This window comes from Macaca fascicularis, chromosome 5, assembly GCF_037993035.2.
Source record: "Macaca fascicularis isolate 582-1 chromosome 5, T2T-MFA8v1.1".
In the NCBI taxonomy this organism is placed as follows: domain Eukaryota; kingdom Metazoa; phylum Chordata; class Mammalia; order Primates; family Cercopithecidae; genus Macaca; species Macaca fascicularis.
The window spans coordinates 91,610,150-91,626,466 of NC_088379.1; the positions used below are offsets into that span (position 1 = coordinate 91,610,150).

The following is a 16,317-nucleotide window of genomic DNA, read 5'->3' on the forward strand; positions in this document are numbered from 1 at the left end:
GGTTCAGGGTACTGCCCAATTCATGAATCATTTGTTTGCTCAAATAAATTATGCTAAACTTAAAAAAAAAAAAGAAACTTATATACTTTTGGAAAACTAGCAATTATTTAACAAAATAAGATATCATGAAATAGTCTTTAGGGTGTACAGATAAAAAGTCATTCAAATAACAAGATGAATCTCATATTCTGCAGATTAACTTCTATATAATCGTGTGTTTTAGAACATCATAGTGACATTTTTATTCTGAAGTTACCTCAAACATTTATATTTTTAAAATGATAAGTACACAAATATTTTAGATTACATTCATTTACATTTTCTTAAATTACCTTTAAGATATTTTTTCTTCTCTAAAAATCTGGAATTTTTTTCTATGCATTATGCATGTCAATATAACTTTTATAGTAAAACAACTCATTAGTTCTTTGTCAAATTCCTAAAAATCATATTTATTAAACAAAGAAGCCACCAATTTCATACCTATTGTTTTACTGCTGACATCACGGAATATTGTTTTCAATGAAATAAGAGGGTGAACAGAGGAATGTTCAATTTAAAACAACAGATTTCTGTCCAAGTACATTCAAGTTTAGAAAGTACATTAAGCATGGTGAATACCACAGAAAAAATATTACCTCTCTATGAAAATTAATACCCTTTTAAATTGGAACTAGCTCTTTTGGCAGACATACTCAATGACTGAGATTCTATTTTTCATCTGTCATTAATATTCAATATATCAGAGCCTCGATAATGATAAACACCATCTACTCTGAAGAACCAACTGGAAACGACTGATTCAAACAGATTTCCTCACATGTGTCAGTAAGTAATAGAGACCTTGGAAATTCCCCCTAAATCCAGTATGGCAAGCAGTATTCTCTCCTACATTGCTTATTCTTCTACAACTCTGTTCTTCGGTGTTAAGTTAGTTAATTCATTTCCACTAAGGTAAGGTGTGACAGTTAAGGGACTCTTACCATAATACTTAGTTGAAGTTTGTCAAATCTTTACTCCTAGCTATTCAAGAGGTTTGGACTGAAGATTGTCAGTCCTGATTAAAGATAAACTTAGCTGTATTTAACAAAAATAAATATGTAATACAAACACAGTAGATAGGAGATTGAACAAAGATAAATCAAACTAATGTGCAAATTCTCTTCTTCCTCCCTATAATCTGGCTGAATAAAACTTAAATTACTACATATCCTCTCAGTTATTGGAATAAAAAATATATAACTATGGACTATCAAGATATGAAATGAATGTGGGAAAAACAATAATACTCCTTTATAAAGCAGCAGCAATCATTAAACAAGAACATGCTTGGATAGAAGCTCATCTAATTATCATGTACATGAGAAAATACAGTGGCAATTCAGAATCCCTAGAAATAACGAAACTAAAACATTATATAAGGTTAGAGTTACAAATTACTCTTAGACAAGAGCCTGTGTTAATACTATGGATATAGGTAAGCTGTAAGTACTTAGACATATTTAAATAGAATACATTAGTGTAGTTAAATAAAACCTAAGTGCTTGTCATTATAAATTATGAAGAGACATTTTTTAACGGTTAGGTTAGCATGCCCTACCAAGTTATCATTTCATCATTGGTCAAACTTCCTCAAAATTCTAACCACTTGATGTCAAGCTTAAAATAGAGGCAAAGAAGATGTCAGGTTTTCTGTAAATAAGTCATTTAACAAAGTTGGCAAAATAATCCCAATACAGTATTATATCCTAATTACATTTGCTAGAATTATAAAGATACACTGTAAAGAATTGCTTTTAAAGAAGTATTCCCAAACAACAAAAAAAATTGATAATTTATATTAGAGTTTAAGGAGAATCAGATATTCTGGAATTTGTTAAATAAGAATTGTTAAAATGTTGCTTTTAATAAATCATAATTAGAGTCTAGAGACACAGTGCTCTTTCCTACCTTAGGTTGCTTTTAAATGAAACACTGTTGTGATTCTTGATGCAATGGTTTACAAGGTGGCAAGAATCTTTATCATTGTCAATGAAATAGTTAAATGTTCATATTGCAAATCTGAGTTACAGTGATCTTTAAAAGTCTGTGTCTTTATTTTAACCAGTCCATTTCAAGATTTTTCTTCCCATAAACATATGTGTGTGTGTATCTACATATGGTAAGTACTTGTTTTCAGTTGTTCATAGAATATGAACATGAACAACTATGCCCAATTTAGTTGAGCACATAATTTTTCTTTATAATAATAATTAACCTAACATAAGGCAAGACTCCTGGAAGTCGTACCTCCTGTTTCCATGTTTAGTGCTTGTTTCAAGTATTCCATTAAGAAAAAAGAGTAAATTTGGAATTGATATGGTAAAAAATTGCTTTAATTTGGCCATAAAATTAACGGTGTGTTTCATCACAAGCAATTCCCTTAAAGAATGTTTCTGAAGCCCCTTCCTTAGTCTATCAGGCTGACATATTCCTGTAAAACAATAAATTTTATTAATATTTTATATAGAAAATAAGGTGATCTTTTAAATGGGAAAACAGATTTCCACAATGATTACATTTTTAAAATACACAAAATATTAACTATATTTTATGATTATGTATTAATTGTTAACATGGTAAACATGTTTTTAAAGAATGACCAAAACCATTTTTGTAGAATAATTTATTTGCTTTAGAATACCCATAAATGACCATTTTTATACCACATAGAGTGAGGATTTACAGATCTTAGCCCTGTGAAGTTATCAGAAAAGCAATAAGTATATTTGTTTTTATATTTTTGATGTACTGTTTTAGAAATTATCACCCTTAACATAAATTATGAAATGTATTGAATACAAATGGAAAAATGGCATTTAATAAGAATTATTTGACAGTAAATCACCGGATATAAGTCTAAATTGACTACATAAAAGTAGAGTTATATTGCAAGAAGTTCAATTTTATAAGTAGGGCATGATGTCAAGATAATGTACAAATGTGATAATTACTAAGTTCTTCAATAAATACTATTATAATAGGAGAATAAAACAAAGTAAATATGAATAGCAAAAATTAGTATCTGAAATCCTAAGATTGAAAATTTTTCCAATTAATATTATCAATTAGCTGTTAACCTACGTTTCAAGTACTTCTCTTACTTTAGCTTCCTTTGTTAGGGAACTTTCTAAAACAATAATGCCGTAAACATAATGTATGAAAAGGTCAATTTTGGGGCCTCTCATTTGCACAGGCCCCTTTTAAGACTAATCCTTTTCTGCGTATTGTGGGCATAATTATGAACATAATTTGTGCCATCCATATTTAAGCCTTCAGAACTTACGAAGTGGAATCATAAGGAACTATTTAATGGCCTCATCCAACTGTCTCCTTTGAATGACTATATCTTCTGTTTATGTTTTTTTCTATCATTGATTGCTTTTTGTTACTATGAATGTGATTTCCAGAGCTGACAACTCATAGTTTCTGACTTGCTTTCTGCTCTGCTCTAGGCCTTATATCAATACTTTGTGCAGAAATTTTCTGACTTCTCTTTGCAATTTAAAGAACATCAGTGTTTATCTCTAAATTCTTAGCTGTGTTCCTAAAGACAATATTGCCTAATAGCAATGTCGGTATAGAATAGTTCCAGGAGAGGCTTTTATCATGCACGCCAACAGCACTTTAGGCACAATGTTGAGTAAGCTTGTGTGGCTTTATATTAGCTCGGTAGGAAAGACTTCTGTGATCAATTAGTAATGTCTGCAACAGATGCACAATAAGGAAACTGAAGCACATGTGCCATGTGTTAGGTGTCATTACATTAAACTGTGTTTCCCAAACTCAAATACTTGTAACGTAGGGAACTTATAAAAACACATATCCCTCCTTCCTACTCATCTACAAGATTCTGAGTCCACAGGTCTGGGCTGATATCATAAAAAACATCAGTGGTAATTGTAATCAAGGATGGGATTATATTTTGAGAAATGCTCACGTAGAATATACGAAAAAGTCTCTTGTGAGTTACTAAGTCTAGATGTTCTAAGAGTAAAATACTAACATGTTTCAGTTTTATGACACAAATTAGAATAGGATCAAATTCACCAAAAGATTATTCCACACCTGTTTGTTACTGAAAACTTGGGGGTCAATCGCCTGAGAATACTCGGAGAAAGAAAAGTGCTAATCTTTACTTCTTTGACCCATGTAATTTTCCTGCAAAGGCCATGGGAAGTTATAGTAAGTGGCACACGTAGGCTCCCAGGAGAGGGAGAAGAATTCTGCCCCTCATCATCTGTGGGAGAACTGAAATTGTATGCTGCTATTACCTGGGGAGTACTACCCATGGAAAGTTTTAATTATAGTTCTTTGTGATTAAATTTGTTAAAAGAATTTTTTTCTAAAAACATTTACAAAGAAATACATATATATATATACACACACACACAAACATATGATAGAGTTCTGAATCTAGATTTTCATGATTATGTTTCAAATTGTTTTGTTTCTTTAAAAATGTTTTTAGGGGCAGGCACAGAGGCTTATGCCTGTAATCCCAGCACTTTGGGAGGCCAAGGCAGGAGGATCACCTGAGGCTAGGAGTTTAAGACCAGCCTGACCAACATAGAGAAACCCCTTCTCTACTAAAAATACAAAGTTAGCTGGGCATGGTGGTGCATGCTTGTAATCCCAGCTACTCAGGAGTCTGAGGCAAGAGAATCACTTGAACCCATGAGGCACAGGTTGCGGTGAGCAGAGGTAGCGCAATTGCACTCCAGCCTGGGCAACAATAGAGAAACTCTGTCCTCCCTCCCCCCCAAAAAAGAAAAAGAGAAACATTTTTAGGGTATTTTATATTTAAAAATGTTCTTTTCCTCTCAAAAGTCCTTGTCAGATTCTGGTAACAGGATATATGAATAAGTGAGTTGCAATTGTTCATTGCAACTAACATCTGTTTTAATTATAAATGAGCATAGGAAGAGGAATTATAAGCCAAAACATGAAGCTGGCAAATTAAGTAAAAGGCTATTTGTACACTGGTCCTAGCATATTGCTAGTGTTACAATATGGGACATGGAATATCCAAGGCTAATGTTTGAAGCATGATATAAATCTAATCAGTATTATAATCTATCTTTACTTACAAATCAAAAAATGGAGAGACATGTAACATACAAGCAAATCCAATATATATTAATATGTGTTACAAAGGCAGAACTTTCATTAAGCTATTGAAGGTTAATCTTTGGGGTGTTTCATTTGCACAGGCCTCTTACAAGACTAATTTTTTATTTTAATTTTATTTTTTGTAAATAGCCCCCACCTTCAGTTGTATGATATTCTGACCTCAAAAATTTTGGATTTGATTTTCTCAGCATGGGATAGTATTTTGAAAATGGGAAGAGGCCTTGGAGATCATGTAATTTGGCATCTCTATTTTAAAGCCGAAACATATTAAAGTCCTTTTAAATTTGGTAAATAATTATGAACAAAGAAGCTAATACAAACAGCCTACACTAACAGAAATATAGAATCTACTTAAGAGAAATTTAAGGACACTGTAGAAATTTAAGGACACTGTACTCTGTTCTGTAAGACCAAATCGAGAAAGTTACTTTCATTTCTGTATATAACACTACATACAACGGAAGTTAAGAAGAGGCAATCAAGCTTATATGAAGTCAAGAAAACCTGCCACTTGAAAAGATTTTGATATTTAAACTTAAAAAGGAAGATAGAAGTAATCCCTGCCCCCATCCTAGCATTTTGGTTTCTCTTATTCTGTAGCTATTATCACCTTCATCTAGTACCCTGCACTTTTTAATGTAAATATCATGGTAATAAGAATTTTTGTCTGTTTTATTCACTAATATATCTCTGGAGACAAAAAGTACTCAGTACATAGTAGGTGCTCAAAAATATTTAAGTTATAAATGAATGTCTATTTTATGTCCAATCAGAGTTTTGTACAGACATAATATAAAGAATGGAAAAAATAAAATATTCAAATAAATGATAGGTGAGAAAATCCAGTAATTGAAGAAAGGTTGGAATCTAGGAAACAATGACACTCAAGGAAGATAAATAACAATAAATCTATGCTAGGTGCAATGGCTCACTCCTGTAATCCCAGCACTTTGGGAGGCCAAGGCAGGTGGATCACGAGGTCAGGAGATCGAGACCATCCTGGCTAACACGATGAAGCCCCATCTCTACTAAAAATACAAAAGATTCGCTGGCCGTGGTGGCGGGCACCTGTGGTTCCAGCTACTCGGGAGGCTGAGACAGGAGAATGGCGTGAACCTGGGAAGTGGAGCATGCAGTGAGCCAAGATCATGCCATTGCACTCTAGCCTGGGCGACAGAGCAAGACTCCAACTCAAAAAAGGAAAAAAAAAAAAAAAAAAAAAAAAAAAAAGAAAGAAAGAAAGAAAAGAAAAAGAAATAAAAAAAAGAAATCCATGCCTAGTCTCATAGTAGAGAAACAGCAGATAATCAAAGACCAAGAAAAAAAATCCCAAATGAAGGAAAATGACAGATTATCTCCTAAAATGACTATTACACTGACAACTGATTATTCACCAGCAATACTGTAAACAAAAAGCAAGTAGAATAATATCTTTCAAATGCCAAAAACAAAATAAATTTCAATGTAAAATTCTATATCTAACCAAACTATCTTTCAGGTAAGAGAACCTCGATTAAAAATAAGAGTTTTATTATCAAAGACTCCACTAAAGATACTTCCAAAATACGTACTTTGGGAGAAAAAAAATAATCATCTCAAAATAAAAGGTCAAAATGTAAGAACTAGTGGTAAGCCAAAAAAAGGGGCAATCATAAGGGTGAATCTAAACAAACACCTTTATTTGAAAAAAAATAATATTGTCAATTTATGAGCCTAAAAAGAAAACTGAAATACTGAACATCAATAGTGTATTTAAGTCAGGACAACAACTATCTAAATGAACATGTGCCAAGATCCTTTTATGTTCAGAAGAAAAATTAAAAGAATCATCTTAATTAAAATAGCATTTTATACAAAATTGAACTTTAAATACAACTCCAAAATAAATACCAATAGGGATCTTTTTTAAAAAGTTAATAAGCCAATTCTAAAATCTTAATAGAAGAGCAATGGTGCATTAAGAGTCAAGATAATTCTGAAGATGACAAAAAACAAAGGGTATTTACCCTACCTGATCTAAGTGCACAGCATACATTTATATTCATTAAGAAAGGGTGTTCATCGTGCAGAGATACACAAACCAGTGGAACAGAATATACAGCCCAGGACTTGACACTTCCCCACCAAATACGTGGAAACTTATTAGAGAGACAGAATTATAGATCTGTGAAGAAAGAGTAAGTTAGTCAAAAAATGAAACTGGAATAAAGTGGGTCCTTCTTTCACACATACACAAAAAAATCCATTCCATGTGGACTAATGGTTTAAATGTAAGAGACTAAACTTTAAAATATTTGCAGTAATGTTATAGCACAAGATAGTTTTATATAAGGATTCTTAAGACATAAAACATATAAATTACAGGAAAAAACAGATTGCCAACTTCTAAAATTACTATAAAATAAAACGGGAAAATAATCTAAATACAAGAAGATATTTGTAACACATAAAACTGACAAAAAATAGGTGCCAAGTTATATAAGGAATGTCTACTAATCAACAGAAAATAAAAGCACAATAGAAAAAAATGTGTTCATTCTTTGTTTTATAAAAAAGATATTTTACCAAGGGAAAATACTAGTGGCCAATGAACACAGGAAAAGATCCTTAGCGTCCCTTGTAGACAAGGAAATGTAAATTAAACCTCCAGTGAAATAGTATTTTATATCCAAGGGACTGGTAACAAATTTAAAAATAAATATGACAATAGCAAAACTTGATGAGGATGTGAAGCAGACAGCTACGTATATAAACTGTTACTCTAGAAATCAATTTGACGTTACATGGTAAAGTTTAAAATGTGTACATCTATGACCCCAGGTATTTATTATTAAGAAAACCTTGCACATGTGCTCTTATAAGCATATATTCATATACCATGGTTTATTAAAGGAAAAAAAATACAATCTGTATATATTCCAAAGTTTACTTATAGGGTAATGGGTTAGTTATAGATACTCACAGACTGAAATACTATTCAGCAATGAAAATGAGTTAACTATGTTCAGTCCATGAACATGAATAAATCTAAAAACTATGTTAACTTTTTTAAAAAGCAAGTCACAAGATAACGATGACAGTATGGTATGTAAAACACATAAAACTCAACCATAGATTGCTTAAGGGTAAATATGCATATAGTAAAAACATAAGGAAAGTCGCAGAGATGCTAAAAACAAATATTTAGAATTGCGGCTAACTCTGTGGAAAAGGAAGTTTGTCATTGGTGTGGAGCACATAAAAGTATTTGAAAGTATTGATAATGTTCTATTTTTTAACTTGAGTGGTAGCATATGTGTGTCTATTCATTAATCTTGTTCAAAAGCTATGCATTTAATATTAACTCACTTAATATAAAATATTTTATAATTTCTTAAGTAAAAATATCAGCTATGATAAAATTCATTACATCTCCCCCCCCAAATTATCCCAACAGTTAAATTTTGATTCATTTGTAGAGCATTGAAAACACATTTGATTGAATAAAATTCAATTAACATATATATAGGAGTTCAGTCAGGATGTTGGGAAAATTGTAAGAAAAAGTTAGAGGGAAAGACGCAAACCTTCTTCGAAGGCTGGGAGGTTTTGCAAAAGCTTCAGAGGAGAAATGGCTGAAGGCAGCCAAATTCTGTTACCCAGAGCCTGAGGGCAAAGGGTAGATAACACGGAAACGTAAAGGAACTTATCTAGATACGTTGGTTTACTTATGTCTCCAGAAACCAACCTTTGACCATTCCTGCACAGGACTACTCTCTACTCAGGGGGTTGGCAATGTTAATTACTCACAAATTGTGTTTGCTCCAAGCCTTTGTCATTAAATCTGTACTAAATAAATGCAAGTGTAACCAGCTTATGGGGGCTGCACTCTGGGTTGCACTGCACTCTCATTGGTGGTGCTAAGGAGTGCAGTCCCCCTAGCCACACTGTCAGGCAAAATACCTGTGTCAGAGTACTTTTGTCATCCGTCACTCAGCCAGAGTCTGTAGGACAGACTTGGCACATATATTTAAAATATCTACTAAAAGCAATGTGTTAAACTTTTTTAGGCCCAAAAGATAAAAGACATAATACCTTTTTAACATTTTAAGTTTTGTTATTGAGTTAGTTCATATATTAAGAAGACATGTGTCTGGGGAGGCAGAGCAGGATGACAAAATAGAAGGCTCCACCAATCATTCCCCCTGAAAGGACCCCAATTTAACAACTACCTTTACCAAAAACACCTTCATAAGGACCAAAAATCAGATGGCCACTCACAGTATCTGGTTTTAACTCCATATTGCTGAAAGAGGCACCGAAGAGGCAGGAGAAACTGTCTTTAATTGCCAGTACCACCCCTTCCCATCCCCCAGCAGCAATTCTGTGTGCTGGGGAGAGGGAGAGCACAGCATTTGTGAGGACATGAACTCAGTGCTGCCCTTGTTATATCAGAAAGTGAAAATAAACCAAATTCAGTTGACACCTGCCCATGGAAGGACCATTTAAACCAGCCCTAGCCAGAGGGGAATCGCCAACCCCAGCAGTCAGAACTTGAGCTCCCACAAACCTTACCACTGCAGGTGAAACTTCTCTGGGCTGAGAATAAACTTGAAAGGCAGTAGGGTCACTACGACTGCAACTCCTAGGAGAGTCCTAGTGCTGAACTGGGCCCAGAGTCAATGGACTTTTGGGGCATGTGACCTACTGAGACACCAGCCAGGGCAGCTAAGGGAGTGCTGGCATACCCCCACCTCTACCCCTATGGTGCATAGCTCATGGCTCCAAAAGAGACCTCTTTCATCCACATGAGGAGAGGAGAGGGAAGAGTGAAAAGAACTTTGCCTTGCATTTTGTATATCAGCTCAACCACAGTAGGCGAGGGTACCAATCAGAGTTGTGAGACCTCCTTCCAGGCCCCAGTTCCCAGATGACATTTCTAGACACACCCTAGGACAGAAAGGAACCCATTGTCTTAAAGGGAAAGACCCAGTCGTATCAGGATTCATCACCTGCTAACTGAAGAGTCCTTGGGCCCTGAATAACCAGCAGCAATACCCCAGTACTATATTGAGGGTCTTGGGTAAAACTCTGAGACTTGCTGGCCTCAGGTGAGACTCAGCACATTCCCAGTTGTGGTGACTATGAGGCGAGACAAAAAAGCAGAGGGAAAGTAAAGGGAACTTTGTCTTATACCTTAGGTACCAGCTTGGCCACAATGTGGGTAGAGCACCAAGCAGGCTCTTGAGGTACCAATTTCAGGATTTGGCTCTTGGATGGCATTTCTGGACCATTCAACTTGGAAAAGAAGAAGTCAAATTATTCTTGTTTGCATATGATATAATGTTATGTTTGCAAAAACAGACTCCATCAAAAAACTATTCAAATTGATAAATTCACTAAAGTCACAGGATACAAAATCAACATAAAAAATCAGTAGCATTTCTGTATGACAGCAGTGAACAATCTGAAGGAGAAATCAAAAGAGTAATCCCATTTACAATATCTACAAATAAAATAAAATACCTAAGAAATAACTTAAGCGAACAAGTGAAAGATCTCTACAATAAAAACTATAAAACACTGATGAAAAGAAATTGAATAGGAAACAAAAAAATGGAAAGATATTACATATTAATGGATTGGAAAAATGAATATTGCTGAAATGTCCATACTACCCAAAGCAATCTACAGATCCAATGCAGTCCCTATCAAAATACAATGGCATTCTTCACAGATAAAAAACACAATCCTAAAGTTTATATGGAACCACAAAAGACCCAGAACAGTCAAAGCTATCCTAAGCAAAAAGAACAAATTGGAGGAAATCACATTACCTGACTTCACACTATACTACACAACTATAGTAACCAAACAGCATGATACTGGCATAAAAACAGACACATAGATCAATAGAACAGAAGATAGAACCCAGAAACAAATCCACACACCTACAGTGAACTCATTTTCAACAAAGGTGCCAAGAACATGCACTGGGGAAAAGACAGTCCCTTCAATAAATGGTGTGGAAAAACTGGATATCCATATGCAGAAGAATAAAACCAGATCCCTATCTCTCACCAATACAAAAATACAAATCAAAATGGATTAAAGACTTAAATATAAGACTTCAAATTATCAATCTTCTATAAGTAATCATTGGGGAAATTTTCTAGGACATTGGTCTGGGCAGAAATTTATGGAGTAATACCTCCCAAACACAAGCAACCAAAGCAAAAATGGACAAATGGGATCATATCAAACTAAAAACTTCTGCACAGCAAATAAAATAATCAACAAAGTGAAGAGACAACCTACAGAATGAGAGAAAATATTTACAAACTACTCATCTGACAAGGAATTAATAACCAGAATGTATAAGGAGCTCAAACGACTCTATAGGAAAAAAATCTAATAATCTGATTAAAAATGGGCAAAATATTTAAAAAGACATTTCTCAGAAGAAGATATGCAAATGACAAACAGGCATATGAAAAAGTGCTCAACATCACTGATCATCAGAGAAATGCAAATCAAAACTACAATGAGATATCATCTCACCCCAATTAAAATAACTTACATCCAAAGACAGGCAACAACAAATGCTGGCAAAGATGTAGAGAAAAGGGAACCCTTGTACACTCCTGGAAGTGTAAATTCATGTAATAACTAGGGGAACAGTTCTGTGGTTCCTCAAAAAAACTAAAAATAGAGCTACAATATGATCTGGCAATCCCACTGCTGGGTATATACACAAAAGAAAGGAAATCAGTATATTGAAGAGATACCTGCACTCACATATTTGTTGCAGCACTGTTCACAATAGCCAAGACTTGGAAGAAACCTAAGCATCCATCAAGAGATGAATGCATAAAGAAAATGTGATACATTTAAAAATGTTAAGTGAAATAAGCAAAGCACAGAAAGACAACCACCACATGTTCTCATTTACAAGTGGGAGCTGAACAATGAGAACACATGGACACAGGGAGGGGAATAATACACACTGGGGCCTGTCAGGGAAGCCAGGTGGGTGGAGGGAGAGCATTAGGAAAAATAGCTAATGCATGCTGGGCTTAATACCTAGGCAATGAGTTGATAGGTGCAGCTAACCACCATGGTCCACGTTTACCTATGTAACAAACCTGCATATCCTGCACATGTACCCTGGAACTTAAAACGAAAATTAAAATTAATTTAAAAAATCAAAACAATTGAACTCATCGAGATAGAGTAGAAGGATGGTTACCAGAGGCTGGAAAGGATAGCAGAGGAGGTGGTGGATGGGGATGGTTAATGGCTAAAATAAAAAGTTAGAAAGAATTAATAAGATCTAGTGTTTGGTAGCACAACAGGGTGACTATAGTAAATAATAATTTAATTGTACATTTTAAAATAACTAAAAGAGTATAACTGAATTGTTTGTAACACAAAGGATAAATACTTGAGGGAGTGGATATTCCATCTTCCATGATATGATTATGCATTGCATCCCTGTATCAAAACATCTCATGTGTCCCATAAATATATATACCTATTATGTACCCAGAAAAATTAAAAATAAAAAAAAGATTTGCAGAGCTCATATTCCAAGAGCTTTTAGAAATCATTGTTTTGAGAGTGCTTTTATATAAATGAGGATATACTGGTTAAAAATAACTCCTTATAATGTATTATATAGGTGTATATTATACATATGGCATATATCCAGCTCTATTTTAATGTCTCTATTTAACTAATAGATTTAGGTATAATTTTATTGTCTTTTCAGATAACTTATTTCTAATAACAGTATTTTTTACATCAGTAATGTCTTACATGTTGAGGTTAATTGTTTGATATTCAGTGTTCATAATTTGTTTGCTTTAAAAAGACTGATTTAAAACTTGACCCAACATGTTTGAAATAATTAAGAGACCACAGCCCACAATCAGAAGACATACTTTAGAAAATGATTCTTATTCGTCCTCCAACAAATTTACAAATATGTCCCCATAAAAGAGCTCCATAAAGGACTTCATTTCCAAATATCAAGGGCATTGAACGGGATACTGCCACATTACCAGAACCCTAAAGCATTGTTTACAAGGAATTTTGACACCCAAGTTAAAAAATGATACACAAGCAACTTTTCCCACGAACTATTCTAAAAAATGTTAAATTGTATTTGGTAATTCAGTTGTAGAAATCTGTTTTAATTTTTCTTCATAGAAGCATAACAAAGGTCATAAAAACATTCCTTTTAATTTACAGATGGCAAATATTCATTTCAGTCACCAATTATTCAACCACAATGAACTTCTGGAAAAGCAAGAGGTTAACAAATTGAATCTATTTTCATCAAATTATCTAAAATCAGCCAAACTTAAAGACAATTTCATATTCACGCCCAAAGGCCAACACAAGTTTATAATTCATTGGGAATAAAAGAAGTCCTGTTTTTTAAAATTCCTCCTGATTTTTAAGAAATCTGAAGGAATTCAATTTTTATAAAGTCAGCATAGTTTCAAATAGCATTAACATTGATGTGGTAAATTATAGATGTCATTTAATAAAATGTATATTTAGAAGACAAAACAGCAATTTAGACAGAAAGACTTCTTAAAATGTGTGTCAAATAGAAGATTAGAAAAAAAGTTTTTAGTAAGAATAATCAGAATTAAAAACAGTGTAACTTTATTTTTAACTAAAGTATTTTAAGTTCTTTCTTCCAACAAAAATTGAGTGCCTAATTCAATCATTTCTAGAACTGTTTCTTTTAATATGTAGAGAGAATATATGTATGAAACCATATATATATTTATATATGTATATATATGTAAAACCAGATATAAATATTAATCCTCGATTTTGTATCTTACATTGTAGGCATTTGATTAAAAATTGTAATGTAGGTATTAGAAACAATGCAAATGGCTAATCATAATATGGTATGGGTGCACTATATTAGGAATTAGATTTAGTCTAATTACACATTAAAACCCCATTATTATAGGCTCAATTTTATTTTTGAAGTATGTTATTAAAGCAGAGGTTTTACCTTTAGTAGGACGAAGACATAAAACTTTCGTAAGTGACTAAGTGTACAGGGATATTTAACTAACTAAAGGAGTAACTTATTTTTAAGCCTGATGCTAGGACCCATGATACATCCATATACAAATCACTAATCACACACTATTCATATATATTTAATACTGCAGAACCTCTGGAATCTCTTTGTTTGTTTGTTTGTTTGTTTGGAGACAGGGTCTCATTCTGTTGCCTAGGCTGCAGTGCAGCGGCATGATCGCTGCTCACTGCAGCTTTGACCTTGGGGATCAAGCTATCCTCCCGGCTAGTTTCTTTGTTGCTGAGACTACAGGTACTGCCACCATGTCTGGCTAAATTTTTTGTTTTTGTTTTTGTAGAGAGAGGGGTCTTGCTCTGTTGCGCAGGCTGGTCTCAAACTCCTGGGCTCAACTGATCCTTCTACTTCAGCCTCCCAAAGTGTTGGGGTTACAGGCATGAGCTACCACATCTGGCCTTGATCTTTACTTGTTAATTATTTGCTGCTTAAGAGAGAATCACTTTTACTTATTCAAGTGATTTCAATGTAGTTCTTCAGATATTTTATATAACTGTTGTTAATTAATGAGGTTTTAAGTATTGCACTTGTTAATAATATGCAGAAAATAAGAGAAGGAATTGGAGCTATTATTCCCATAAATGGACTGAATGAGAAAAGTAATTTTAGAAAAAGTTGATCAATTTTAAATGAAATTCACATCCATGCTTTCTAAATATATGTCAAAATAAACCAATTAGTATTTGTGGAGGAACATGAATCTGATAAAAATTTCCATGCCAAATGAATATTTCTCATTATATCAAAGTATAAATCTTCAGTCTTAGAACTGAAAGACTTTGTTATTTATTATCTAGCTATGAATATATCTTAATTTTGAAACATCTACAACAGCAAAAAGAAGGAAGAATAGTACTCAGAGTTATTAGTTTGATAGAACCGATTTAAGGCAGACCTTTTGATATCAGATTGATTCTTTCATATTTATTACTGTATTATCCACATAAGATCTTACTAGGAGACCAAGTTACTCTGCCATAATGCCAGCTTGTAAATATTTGACATTGAGTCTCGCAGAAACTCTCTAAGGACAGTGAACAAATACCATAAGCAGTATTGCATTTGAGACAAAAGGGAATTAATTGAGAGTGACACCCATAGATACCACTGGCTGCTAAGAAGGATACGATCAGTGCCAGGAAACAGCACTGCACCTTTTATCATTTCTCCCATGATGCACCCTACTGACCACATGTCAACTGAAAACAAAAATGAAATGAAGATAAACAAGAACACAGGAATAGAACAACAAATAAATGAAAACACTGGGCTACTCATGCCATAGAGCAATAGGCTGACTTTTCACTGACTGGATGAGAGGCCAGGGGCATGATCATTAGTATTTTAAATGGTGAAAAGGGGAGAACATAGGCTGTCAAGGCCCTTTTCTGTCATATGACTGAAATAACGATGCTACCCAATGCTACCTAATGTAGAATAATATTACTTTGCAATTATAACTCAATGATTAATTTAGGTTTTGATTTAAAAGGTCTAATTTGCATTCATCTACTAGAATCCTACTGATTTTTATCATAAATTATTCCAGATAGTGTTAATATGCAGATCAGTTTCTTTTTTACTCTTGTATACATATTTGAAAAAAAGAAAAAAGCTGAGCTGCCAGTAACCTCAAAAGAGTTTCTTTTATAAAACACATTTACCCTTATTTATAAATGCAGTTCCAGAAGTGAAAAGCCAGTTTAAGAATGAATGTTTCAGAATATGTTGTCTTAGTTTCATTGACTCCCATCAAAGGAGCATGTTTCTCAGCAGGAAGCCTTGTCTTATTCTTATAAACACGGTTGCCTTATAATGGTAAGAAACGCTGGCTTTCAAAATGGGATGGTTCAATGTGAAATAAACAACATGACTAAAGAGCTGATACTTCTTCTGAGACTGTAAATCAAAAGAAACCTGGAATTCAAGGTGAAAGTATAATGGTCTCTCTGTTATTGCCAGGTATCATCCAGAATTTAAAACCAGGAAGCCAGGACAGAGTGCACACAGGGAGGGGCAAAATGGGGAAGGGTGAAGCA

General features: G+C 33.7%; 1 protein-coding gene across 50 annotated transcripts in view; it reads right to left on the minus strand.

Moving 5' to 3' along the window:
* Nucleotides 1-16,317, minus strand: part of MAPK10 (mitogen-activated protein kinase 10) — a 334,301-nt gene that overhangs the window by 52,682 nt on the left and 265,302 nt on the right. For 8 of the 50 annotated variants that reach the window (XM_015450573.4, XM_074040061.1, XM_074040052.1 and 5 more), the window contains one exon: nucleotides 15,406-15,477. The exons of the other annotated variants lie outside the window; for them this stretch is intronic. In XM_015450573.4, coding sequence (XP_015306059.1) covers nucleotides 15,406-15,477 — 72 coding nt within the window. The remainder of the gene's footprint in view (nucleotides 1-15,405; nucleotides 15,478-16,317) is intronic. 50 annotated transcript variants of the gene reach the window in all.